The sequence below is a fragment of the Salmo salar genome, chromosome ssa02, assembly GCF_905237065.1.
Source record: "Salmo salar chromosome ssa02, Ssal_v3.1, whole genome shotgun sequence".
In the NCBI taxonomy this organism is placed as follows: domain Eukaryota; kingdom Metazoa; phylum Chordata; class Actinopteri; order Salmoniformes; family Salmonidae; genus Salmo; species Salmo salar.
In genome coordinates this window covers 9,403,079-9,415,818 of record NC_059443.1, presented here as the reverse complement: position 1 = coordinate 9,415,818, position 12,740 = coordinate 9,403,079, and the positions used below count along the sequence as shown (strand labels likewise).

Genomic DNA, 12,740 nt, shown 5'->3' with positions numbered 1-12,740 from the left:
ATGTGGATTATTGGTCACTAAGGAGTTGCTAAGGCCTCAGGCCTATCTATCAGGACATGCTTCCCTTGCCACATATCCACACACATCCTATTTACACTACAGTACCATGAACATATGCTCTACTGTATATGTAGATACACTGAGTGGACAAAACATTAAGAACACCTGCTCTTTCTATCACAGACTGACCAGGTGAATCCAGGTGAAAGTTATGATCCCGTATTGATGTAATTTGTTAAATCCACTTCATCAGTGTAGATGAAGGGGAGGAGACAGGTTAAAGAAGGGTTTTTAAGCCTTGAGCCAATTGAGACAAGGATTGTGTGTGTGTGGCATTCAGAGGGTGAATGAGCAAGACAACAATGTCTGTGCCTTTGAACAGGGTATGGTAGTAGGTGCCAGGCACACCGGTTTGTGTCAAGAACTGCAACTGTTTTTTCACACAACAGTTTTTCCTGTGTGTATCAAGAATGGTCCACCACCCAGAGGACATCCAGCTAACTTGACACAACGGTGGGAAGCATTGGAGTCAACATGGGCCAGAATCCCTGTGGAACGCTTTCGACACCTTGAGTCCATACCCTGCCGAATTGAGGCTGTTCTGAGGGAATAAGGGGGGGGGGGTGCAACTCAATATTAGAAAGCTGTTCTTAATGTACTCTGTATATATACCACAGGAGGTTGGTGGCACCTTAATTAGGGAGAACGGCCTGGTGGTAACAGCTGGAGCAGAATAGGTGGAATGTGTTTGGTGCCATTCCATCTGCTCAGTTCCAGACATCATTATGAGCCGTCCTCACCTCAGCAGCCTCCACTGGTGTATACTCCGTGTACATTCTAAGGTTCTATGGTTTGTCTGTGCTTCAAAAGGTACATCTGAAGACATTTGAGCCAGTTGAGTAATGTTACAGAACAAGTGCTTTATTCTCCTACTGTAATGTAGCCGCAGTGATATGTAACATCTGTACAACTGCTAAACAAAACGCAGACCATACAATATGCTGTGATGAGAGACACAAACATGTACAAAGTTATGCAGGCAATTATGAATTCATCAATCCATGACGTATAATAAACCGTGGACACGTATCGAAGCGCGGAAATGAACCTTGACGAACATACATTGAGAAGGCTGCAAACAACTGCTAAGCAAACATCATTTACATACATGTACAAAACATCAAAGACTCCTTTCAAAAAGAAAGGTGGTTGCATTACATGTACAGTCAAGATTATAAAAATGAATGACATTCTATACAATATTTATAGTTTTATATTTAAAATGATACATTTATACTTGTATTAATGTGCAGGCATTGTCCTCCACCTCTCTCCCAGAAACCCACAGACACTCATCCTGAACTCACAAACCTGTCTCTTATGTCTGCCTGTACAGTTAGACTAACATGTCTCTTATGTCTGCCTGTACAGTTAGACTAACCTGTCTCTTATGTCTGCCTGTACAGTTAGACTAACCTGTCTCTTATGTCTGCCTGTACAGTTAGACTAACCTGTCTCTTATGTCTGCCTGTACAGTTAGACTAACATGTCTCTTATGTCTGCCTGTACAGTTAGACTAACATGTCTCTTATGTCTGCCTGTACAGTTAGACTAACATGTCTCTTATGTCTGCCTGTACAGTTAGACTAACATGTCTCTTATGTCTGCCTGTACAGTCAGACTAACCTGTCTCTTATGTCTGCCTGTACAGTCAGACTAACCTGTCTCTTATGTCTGCATGTACAGTTAGACTAACCTGTCTCTTATGTCTGCCTGTACAGTCAGACTAACCTGTCTCTTATGTCTGCCTGTACAGTTAGACTAACCTGTCTCTTATGTCTGCCTGTACAGTTAGACTAACCTGTCTCTTATGTCTGCCTGTACAGTTAGACTAACCTGTCTCTTATGTCTGCCTGTACAGTTAGACTAACCTGTCTCTTATGTCTGCCTGTACAGTTAGACTAACCTGTCTCTTATGTCTGCCTGTACAGTTAGACTAACCTGTCGCTTATGTCTGCCTGTACAGTTAGACTAACCTGTCGCTTATGTCTGCCTGTACAGTTAGACTAACCTGTCTCTTATGTCTGCCTGTACAGTTAGACTAACCTGTCTCTTATGTCTGCCTGTACAGTCAGACTAACCTGTCTCTTATGTCTGCCTGTACAGTTAGACTAACCGGTCTCTTATGTCTGCCTGTACAGTTAGACTAACCTGTCTCTTATGTCTGCCTGTACAGTCAGACTAACCTGTCTCTTATGTCTGCCTGTACAGTCAGACTAACCTGTCTTCCTTATGCTTGACCTGTGTCTGTCCACTGTTAGAAACACCAGACTATTAGCTGTCATTCCAACAAAACATCAAACAACAATTCCAGTTGAATATGTTGAGGTCAATGCCATATATTCCCCATGATGCAACATGTTTTATTTCAGAACAGTTAAATACTCAAGTAGTTGGTGAAAGTAATAAGCCACAACGTTTAGAGATTCAAAAGAAAATACAAAGTTGATGAAATAAGGCGCTTTGTAGGTGTTTCACTTTTTTGTAATACAGGAAGGCCTTAATACATGTTCAACCTTTCATAAGATCAGTTATTATCACACCTCTCAAACCCACTGTCCGAGCCTTTCTACAAAACCTTTGTGCAACACACTGGAGAAAAAGCGAATGCATGTTTCAAGTTGACCTTATTCATTTAGTTAGCTACCTTTCACAGTGAGCCAAACTGGAGCTGAACAATGTTGTAGTAACAGACATCTGAAAGGTACATGTTTAAAGCTTTTTAAGGAGCACCCTGTGGAGCCCCACCATTAGGCACAGTCACTGCCATGCAGTCAGTCTCTACAGAGAAACAGTCACTGCCATGCAGTCAGTCTCTACAGGGAAACAGTCACTGCCATGCAGTCAGTCTCTACAGAGAAACAGTCACTGCCATGCAGTCAGTCTCTACAGAGAAACAGTCACTGCCATGCAGTCAGTCTCTACAGAGAAACAGTCACTGCCATGCAGTCAGTCTCTACAGAGAAACAGTCACTGCCATGCAGTCAGTCTCTACAGAGAAACAGTCACTGCCATGCAGTCAGTCTCTACAGAGAAACAGCCACTGCCATGCAGTCAGTCTCTACAGAGAAACAGTCACTGCCATGCAGTCAGTCTCTACAGAGAAACAGTCACTGCCATGCAGTCAGTCTCTACAGAGAAACAGTCACTGCCATGCAGTCAGTCTCTCTACAGAGAAACAGTCGCTGCCATGCAGTCAGTCTCTACAGAGAAACAGTCACTGCCATGCAGTCAGTCTCTCTACAGAGAAACAGTCAGTCACACAGAGTCTCGCTGGTGTATTGAACCGGGCATCACTGAGACCTCAATATGGCTATTCTACCCTCTGGATATCCCAGAGGTCAAAGTGCATAGACAGCTACATGATGTCTCTCTAACTCACCTGGCTGTAGAGCTGCTTGGCTCACTGCTACTAAAGGATGTAGTCATAGTTACTACTAGTCCTGCTAAAGTATCAACATGTTCAGGGAAAAGTGGAGTTTCTCCCAGACACTGAGCTACGGTCTGTTTAGAGTCCCCCTCCACTAATGGTTTAGGTTTGGATATGGGGAGTGTAAGCTGATCCTAGATCAGTGCTAACTAAGGGGTGACTTGAGCAAGCGTGACAGAGTTGTGGTCAAAACTAAAGTGAATATTGAGCTTTCCTACTGGTTAGGGCTGTTGGAAGATGTGTTGATGGAGAACACACACACACACACACACACACACACACACATGTCAGCCTGTCTGTGGGAGAGCTGGGTTGGAGAGGTCAGAGGTTAGACAGAAGGTCATCTTATTCCTCCCTGGTCAGTCAGCCAGCTGGTTTTGCCCTTACAGACTAAACTCCCTAACAATACACTGGTCCTCTGTAGGTCAGTTGGTAGAGCATGACACTTGCAACAACAGGATAGTGGGTTTGACTCCCGTGACCATCCACACATAAAGAATGCATACATCACTTCGTGGTTTGAATAAAAGCCTCTGCTAAATGGCATGAAAACACACCAACAGCAGACACAGTGTCCATCAGCGCTACACTCACTGAGACTGGGGGAAACAATGACTTATAAAGGCTTGTTAGCTCAATGGAAAAGTTCATGATGATTAAAAGGTATTTGAAACAATTGACATTCCATTTAGTAATAAAAAAAAGACAGAGAAGTTCAGGCACGTTGTGATGTTTTGGAAAGCATTCGGCTAAAACTGCTGAGCCTCGTTAGAGATGGTAGTAAGACCTTTTCATTATAAAGGGATAGAAACTCAGCCAATCGTTCTTTAACTGTCAAACACAGACTGACAATCAGACTACAAAAGCATGGAATCAATCAACTCTCTCACCTCATATCTCTCTCTATATGTCGCCTACAGTATGACAACCCCACCTGGGATATTGAGGCAGACAGAGGACAACGCCAGGCTCATATCTGGAATGTTCAGGTCATTTGGAATGTGCCGCTAATTCTGGAAGCCTGGCTGCAGCAACACTAGAACTACACTAAAGGAGATGTCTCTTAAAGCTTTACTTGGTCCTGGAGAGTGGAGGGGTCAGGGGTCAGCCTCCAGGAGAGTGGAGGAGAGAGGGGTCAGCCTCCAGGAGAGTGGAGGAGACAGGGGTCAGCCTCCAGGAGATTGGAGGAGACAGGGGTCAGCCTCCAGGAGAGTGGAGGAGACAGGGGTCAGCCTCCAGGAGATTGGAGGAGACAGGGCTCAGCCTCCAGGAGAGTGGAGGAGACAGGGGTCAGGAGTCAGCCTCCAGGAGAGTGGAGGAGACAGGGGTCAGGAGTCAGCCTCCAGGAGAGTGGAGGAGACAGGGGTCAGGAGTCAGCCTCCAGGAGAGTGGAGGAGACGGGGGTCAGGAGTTAGCCATCCAGGAGAGTGGAGGGGTCAGGGGTCAGCCTCCAGGAGAGTGGAGGAGACAGGGGTCAGCCTAAAGGAGATTGGAGGAAACAGGGGTCAGCCTCCAGGAGAGTGGAGAGGTCAGGGGTCAGCCTCCAGGAGAGTGCAGGGAGACAGGGGTAAGCCTTCAGAAGAGTGGAGGAGACAGGGTTCAGGGGTCAGCCTCCAGGAGAGTGGAGGAGACAGGGGTCAGCCTCCAGGAGAGTGGAGGAGACAGGGGTAAGCCTCCAGGAGAGTGGAGGAGACAGGGGTCAGCCTCCAGGAGAGTGGAGGAGACAGGGGTCAGCCTCCAGGAGAGTGGAGGAGACAGGGTTAAGCCTCCAGGAGAGTGGAGGAGACAGGGGTCAGCCTCCAAGAGAGTGCAGGAGACAGGGGTAAGCCTCCAGAAGAGTGGAGACAGGGGTCAGGGGTCAGCCTCCAGGAGAGTGGAGGAGACAGGGGTCAGGGGACAGCCTCCAGAGCTGCCTCGGCTAGCTGGTGTCACAGTGCAGGGTAATATGGCTGATAGAACAACAATACTAGGATGTATTGCTTCAATTTGAACATATTCTCAACACCGTTCAATCTTTCATTACATGTAACGCCCTCTAAATAGCATCGATGGGTTGCTAGGGTAACAGTCATGGTCCTTTCTAGAAAAAGAGCATAATTCAATAGAAACGCCAGATTCCGGTGCGTAACCAAGTAATAGCATATCATGGCAACAGTTCGACTTGGTTAAAAACAACAACATCAACAACAACAACAACAACGTGGAGGCAGTAGCATCCCACACACTTTCTTAGCTAAGCATCTGATCAAGTACCTGACACTACATACCCTGTATGTTACACATGTAACCAGAACATTACACTATTCAACACAGTAACTATCTGACACATACTTATCTGACAGTGGTACTCAGACTCAGTCTCTGCTAGTCAATCCATCAGTCACAAGCACACATACAAGAGAATCGTCCCAAATGGCATTTACCCATAAGGCTCTGGTCAAAAGTTGTGGCCTTTATAGAGGAAAATGTTCCATTTGGGACGCAGACATAGTCACAGAGGTGACGTTAGGGAGGTCACAGAGGTGACGTTAGGGAGGGTCACAGAGGTGACGTTAGGGGGGTCACAGAGGTGGCGTTCTGAGGCTCATGTCCCATTGCTGTGTCACCACAGTGACCCGGTGAGGGTGTCGGTCTAACAGAGGTATGACATCACAAAAACGCCACACGGGTTAATGCTGCATGAATTGCAAAACTCCCTTTCAACTAAAGTACAAATGTAAAAAAAATAGATAAAAAACATGAGACAAAAATAGAAGACAAATAAGATCGAAGACAAACCCAGAGAACACATATTAGTTAAAAAGGTCTATAAAAATACTACTATAGCTACTGTAGAAAGAGCAGCCCTGCAGGCCTCCGAGGTTTCTCTCCAGAGGTTTCTCTCCAGAGGTTTCTCTCCAGAGGTTTCTCTCCAGAGGTTTCTCTCCAGAGGTTTCTCTCCAGAGAGGTTTCTCTTCAGAGGTTTGTCTTCAGAGGTTTCCCTCCAGAGGTTTCCCTCCAGAGGTTTCTCTCCAGAGGTTTCTCTTCAGAGGTTTGTCTTCAGAGGTTTCTCTTCAGAGGTTTCTCTCCAGAGGTTTCTCTCCAGAGGTTTCTCTCCAGAGGTTTCTCTTCAGAGGTTTCCCTCCAGAGGTTTCTCTTCAGAGGTTTCCCTCCAGAGGTTTCCCTCCAGAGGTTTCTCTCCAGAGGTTTCTCTTCAGAGGTTTCCCTCCAGAGGTTTCCCTCCAGAGGTTTCTCTTCAGAGGTTTCTCTTCAGAGGTTTCCCTCCAGAGCTTTCTCTTCAGAGGTTTCTCTCCAGAGGTTTCTCTCCAGAGGTTTCTCTTCAGAGGTTTCTCTCCAGAGGTTTCTCTCCAGAGGTTTCCCTCCAGAGTTTTCTCTCCAGAGGTTTCTCTTCAAGAGGTTTCTCTCCAGAGGTTTCTCTGGACCGGGTCCTGGAGATGGAGGCAGTGTGTGAGGCCGCCCGTCCCGTACTAACAAACAGACAGCCCTCAGAGAGCCAGGCAAGGGGGGGTTAGACCAGGGATGGGATGGGGTTGGGGCTGGGGGTACGGCTTGGGGGCTGGTGGTACGGGTTGGGGGCTGGTGGTACAAGTTGGGGGCTGGGGTTACGGACTGGGGGTACGGGCTGGGGGCTGGGGGGTACGGGTTGGGGGGCTGGGGGTACGGACTGGGGGGGTACTGTAGTCTCTCTCTGTCTTGTCTCTAGTGGATGGGGTTGATGTCTGTGCGGTGGTTGGGCAGGCCGTGCACAGTGCTGCCCCCTACAGCTGTGCTGGAGGTGGTGATGTTGTTGTGCTGGATGACCTGCTGCTGGGAGCAGGCTGGGGCCGGGCTGCCTGCTGGACTGCTGTCTGGACCTGAGGGGAAGAGGACAACACACAGGGTGAGGGGATGATTGCTAATGGTGTGTGTGTGTGTGTGTGTGTGTGTGTGTGTGTGTGTGTGTGTGTGTGTGTGTGTGTGTGTGTGTGTGTGTGTGTGTGTGTGTGTGTGTGTGTGTGTGTGTGTGTCATATCTGTGTGAGTGCAGTGCTTGTAGAAACATGAATGGGTGTGTAGTGACCATGAAACCCTCAATAGAACAACTGTCTCTAGATGTCTGTTTAGCCTAAACAAACATGGTCCAACAACCTCCAACAGTTAAAACCCTCTTTATTTTCACCAAAAATAGAATCGTTACATTTCTATGTACAGTATAAACCACTGAACACTGTGTTTTCCAACGAAACATCTATCATATAGTCCTTTCAGATAAATGGAATGAGGCGCGTTGAAAGCACCTCGGCTTCGCCATGTTTGTTGTCTGTCTGAACGGTAACACTGCAGCTTTTGAAAAGCCTCCACCAAACCTTTAGTTTTGAAGCACCACTGAACAGGCATTTAACTGCTGCTTCTGAAGCCGGGCTAACATCCATCACTAGGCAACCACAACTGTCAATCAAATGATCTCCATCTGCCTGCGCTCAGACCACTCTCTCCTAAGAAAAGTACTTTGAAGTATGTTAAATACAATCACTGACAAATACATTTAGTAGAAAGAAAACACATCTATCTACCATAAAACAAACTGCTGAAGAACAGCAGCACTTTATTTATTTAACTGGGTAGGTCAGTTAACAACTAATTCTTATTTACAATGACGGCCTAGGAACAGTGGGTTAACTGCCTTGTTCAGGGGAAGAACGACAGATTTTTACCTTGTCAGCTCGGGGATTTGATCTGGCAACCTTTCGGTTACTAGTCCAACACTCTAACCACTAGGCTACCTGCCGCCCCATCAATCAATGTTTATTGTTGTCAGGGAAACAATAGAACATTCTATGCCGAAGCAGAATTCTACTGTCTAAAAAAGTAGACGCTTTGTAAATTGTCTGAAAGGTTATCAATTATCCACCCGTTACTGTAGCTGCGTCCTATGTATGAAAAGGGTCAAATAAACATGCATTAAAAAAACTTTATCCCTTTGAAAACATGTTTGATACATTTTCACAACATACTAGGAGTGACATCTGTACACAGACAGACTGGGCTTATCAATGCAAGTCTCTCCCAGTCAGTCAGTCCAGCCCAGTCTACTCACCCTCTAAACAAGGAGCCATTGAGAGCAGGGCAGTGCGAGGGGAAGTGAGCCTGATTTTCCCCTGCCTGTCTGCTGAAGCCTCACAGCACAGGGAGGGCCTTCTGCCTTCTCCTAATTACATGGAAATGTCACTCCTATCCATATCAGAGGGTGGGGTTCTGATGTCATACTCTGCTGCTGTGGAACAGTCCAATAACCAGCAGGGGGATCGGGACCGGCGGGACGGGACATGGGAGTTTGGACGCCGGTCGGCAGTCTGTGACATCTTTCTTCAGTGGAATCTCTGCAGCGACCAAGGGCTGTGGTTCAGTTCTATGACTCCGGTCCACTTCTGATGGAAAAACAGGCCTCATATTCTGGGGTTGTGATGACCAGTACCAGACTTCCAGGCCAGGTGCTATCCTAGTGCCTCTCTCCCCCACATCCATGAAACAGCGTGGCTCCTGCCAGCATCCGTACACCCTGTGTGATACACATGGCAGGATCCATATGTCCTCATAGTGCAGTGAGTGTGGGACAGGATGTCTTGACAGTCACCACCCTGGACTGAACACCCTAACCTCAGGACTGCTTCTGACTCATACACACAGACACTGTATGGCTGTATGGCTGGAGAACTGGGAAGGTTCTCTATGCAGGTTTAGCTGCATACTCGTGATAAGGCACAGGGATGAGTGTGTGTGGGGTTTCGGGTGTGTTGTGTGTGTGTGTGTGTGTGTGTGTGTGTGTGTGTGTGTGTGTGTGTGTGTGTGTGTGTGTGTGTGTGTGTGTGTGTGTGTGTGTGTGTGTGTGTGTGTGTGTGTGTGTGTGTGTGTGTGTGTGTGTGTGAACAAGCTACTCACTGAGGTAACCTTGGGAGTCTTTCTGCAGAGTGGTGATGGGGCAGTCTTTATGGGTGAGGAGGAGCTGCTTGAGTTGGGTCACCTCGTTCTTCAGCATGGTCACCTCATTCTGAAAACAATCAATCAAATGTGTTTAATAAAGCCCTTTTTACATCAGCAGTTTCCACAAAGTGCTTTACAGTTACCCACCCTACACACATTTTGAGCACAATAAGAGAGATTTACTGTTAGCTGGACTGAGTGATTATCTCTGCTTGGTGAATAAATTCAGCTTTTTTTGTTGTTGAATAGATACTTGATAAAGGCCCATTTTTTATAAAAGGAAAATAGCTTGTTTAAGCCACACTGCAAAACTCACAATAAACATTCTGCATCATTACTGCGATTAAGTTTATTGTCATTGCTAAAACCATGTACAGTTACAGGATTAAGATTTCAATCTTAATTGGAATTTAATAAAACTACGGCAAATAAATGAACCAGCTCGTTATTAGGAATGTCAAAAGAAAGACATCATTTCAGGGGCTGGTTTTGATTTATGGTTGAAAATCTCTGAGTGTCTGCCTCCTAGAACTACAACAAGCCCCTACGGAACAACAGACTGAACTACAACAAGCCCGTACGGAACAACAGACTGAACTACAACAAGCCCCTACGCAACAACAGACTGAACTACAACAAGCCCCTACGGAACAACAGACTGAACTACAACAAGCCCCTACGGAACAACAGACTGAACTACAACAAGCCCCTACGGAACAACAGACTGAACTACAACAAGCCCCTACGGAACAACAGACTGAACTACAACAAGCCCCTACGGAACAACAGACTGAACTACAACAAGCCCCTACGGAACAACAGACTGAACTACAACAAGCCCCTACGGAACAACAGACTGAACTACAACAAGCCCCTACGGAACAACAGACTGAACTACAACAAGCCCCTACGGAACAACAGACTGAACTACAACAAGCCCCTACGGAACAACAGACTGAACTACAACAAGCCCCTACGGAACAACAGACTGAACTACAACAAGCCCCTACGGAACAACAGACTGAACTACAACAAGCCCCTACGGAACAACAGACTGAACTACAACAAGCCCCCTACGGAACAACAGACTGAACTACAACAAGCCCCTACAGAACAACAGACTGAACTACAACAAGCCCCTACGGAACAACAGACTGAACTACAACAAGCCCCCTACGGAACAACAGACTGAACTACAACAAGCCCCTACGGAACAACAGACTGAACTACAACAAGCCCCCTACGGAACAACAGACTGAACTACAACAAGCCCCTATAACTATAACAAGGGAGAGTGGCAGTATGTCTGAGTTTAGTGGAGCAGTTCTCCTCCCAGGTTGAAAGAACATCAAACACATTGAAAGTGCTTGGTCTTCATGATCTGAACTATAGAGAAGCAGAGACGTGTGGATGAAAGGAAAACAACCATTGGTAGAGTTGGAGAAAGAAAGAAGGTCTGGGTTGGAGATGGGTGTTACCTAACTTTTACAAGAGTTGAGCAGCATTCAATTCAATTCACTAAACTTTATTTAGAATGCTGTACATAGTGATGCAGGCACGTACACAGCTCTAGGGGTGCTGGAGCATCTGCACTTTTACCCACTTATGAAAAAAACGGTCCCTTTTGATTAAAATCAAATCTCATTTTATTGGTCACACACATATTTAGCAGATGTTATTGCAGGTGTAGTGAAATGCTGTTTTTTCAAACAAATGACTTTTTATTAAATGTTTAGTGTCTTTTCAGGGAAGGGGGCAGCTGCAGGTCGCCCCTGTCAGTAGCAGAACAAGTGTTTTCACTCTGAGCACCTGCCCCATCAAAGGTGTGTGGCCCTGCAGTAGAGAACATATTTACTACATCTCCCTGCTTTATGGACATAAAAGTCTAATGTGAAGACCTGCAACACGTCCCAAATAGCACCATATTCCCTATATAAGCTCACTACTTTTGACCAGAGCTCTATTGGCCCTATGGGCCCTGGTCAAAAGTAGTGCATTAAATAGGGTGCCATTTGGGACATAACCATCCAGTCCACATAACTCCTACCAGAAGCTGCATGTTGGTCTGGGTCAGCTCTTCAGCCTTCTTCTCCAGTGACACCACCCATACTTTCCTCTTCTGTCTGCATCGCGTGGCCGCCGCTCGGTTTCTCTCCAGAAACTTCCGCCGCCGTTCGTCAGGGTCCTCGTCCACCGTCCGCCTGCGGCGTCCACCGCTAGGGGTCGGAGACTGCATCGTCTGGCTCGGCTGCATCTGCTGGGCCGCCGGCGACAACTAGAGAGAGAGAGAGAGAGAGACAGAGAGAGAACAAGGTCACACACACAAAGGGAAAGGGAAAGGGGAGACCTAGTCAGTTGTACAACTGAATGCCTTCAACTGAAATGTGTCTTCCGCATTTACAGGTCACTAAGAAGGACTTCAACCATGTCTCATTTCCATGTTTCATCTACCCTAACATCTCATGAAAGTCTTAACCTAGCTGAATTGGTTGTACCCTCCTGGTTCTAACTTCTACCCTACCTGTTTAAAGTCACTATTCACAGTCCCTACTCTACCTGTTTAAAGTCACTATTCACAGTCCCTACTCTACCTGTTTAAAGTCACTACTCACAGTCCCTACTCTACCTGTTTAAAGTCACTATTCACAGTCCCTACTCTACCTGTTTAAAGTCACTATTCACTGTCCCTACTCTACCTGTTTGAAGTCACTATTCACGGTCCCTACTCTACCTGTTTAAAGTCACTATTCACAGTCCCTACTCTACCTGTTTAAAGTCACTATTCACAGTCCCTACTCTACCTGTTTAAAGTCACTATTCACTGTCCCTACTCTACCTGTTTAAAGTCACTATTCACTGTCCCTACTCTACCTGTTTAAAGTCACTATTCACAGTCCCTACTCTACCTGTTTAAAGTCACTATTCACAGTCCCTACTCTACCTGTTTAAAGTCACTATTCACAGTCCCTACTCTACCTGTTTAAAGTCACTATTCACAGTCCCTACTCTACCTGTTTAAAGTCACTATTCACAGTCCCTACTCTACCTGTTTAAAGTCACTATTCACAGTCCCTACTCTGCCTGTTTAAAGTCACTATTCACAGTCCCTACTGTACCTGTTTAAAGTCACTATTCACGGTCCCTACTCTACCTGTTTAAAGTCACTATTCACAGTCCCTACTCTACCTGTTTAAAGTCACTATTCACAGTCCCTACTCTACCTGTTTAAAGTCACTACTCACAGTCCCTACTCTACCTGTTTAAAGTCACTATTCACGGCCACTTCCCTA

At 46.2% G+C, this 12,740-nt stretch overlaps 1 protein-coding gene across 1 annotated transcript in view; it reads right to left on the bottom strand.

The window, feature by feature from the left end:
• Window positions 1-7,142: 7,142 nt before the first annotated feature.
• The window catches only part of LOC106590734 (cyclic AMP-responsive element-binding protein 5-like), a 90,909-nt gene continuing 85,311 nt past the window's right edge, over window positions 7,143-12,740 (bottom strand). Inside the window, 3 exon segments of the mRNA XM_045697189.1 lie at window positions 7,143-7,344; window positions 9,409-9,517; window positions 11,498-11,725. Of these exon segments, the coding sequence (XP_045553145.1) occupies window positions 7,190-7,344; window positions 9,409-9,517; window positions 11,498-11,725 (492 nt within the window). The 3' untranslated portion in view covers window positions 7,143-7,189.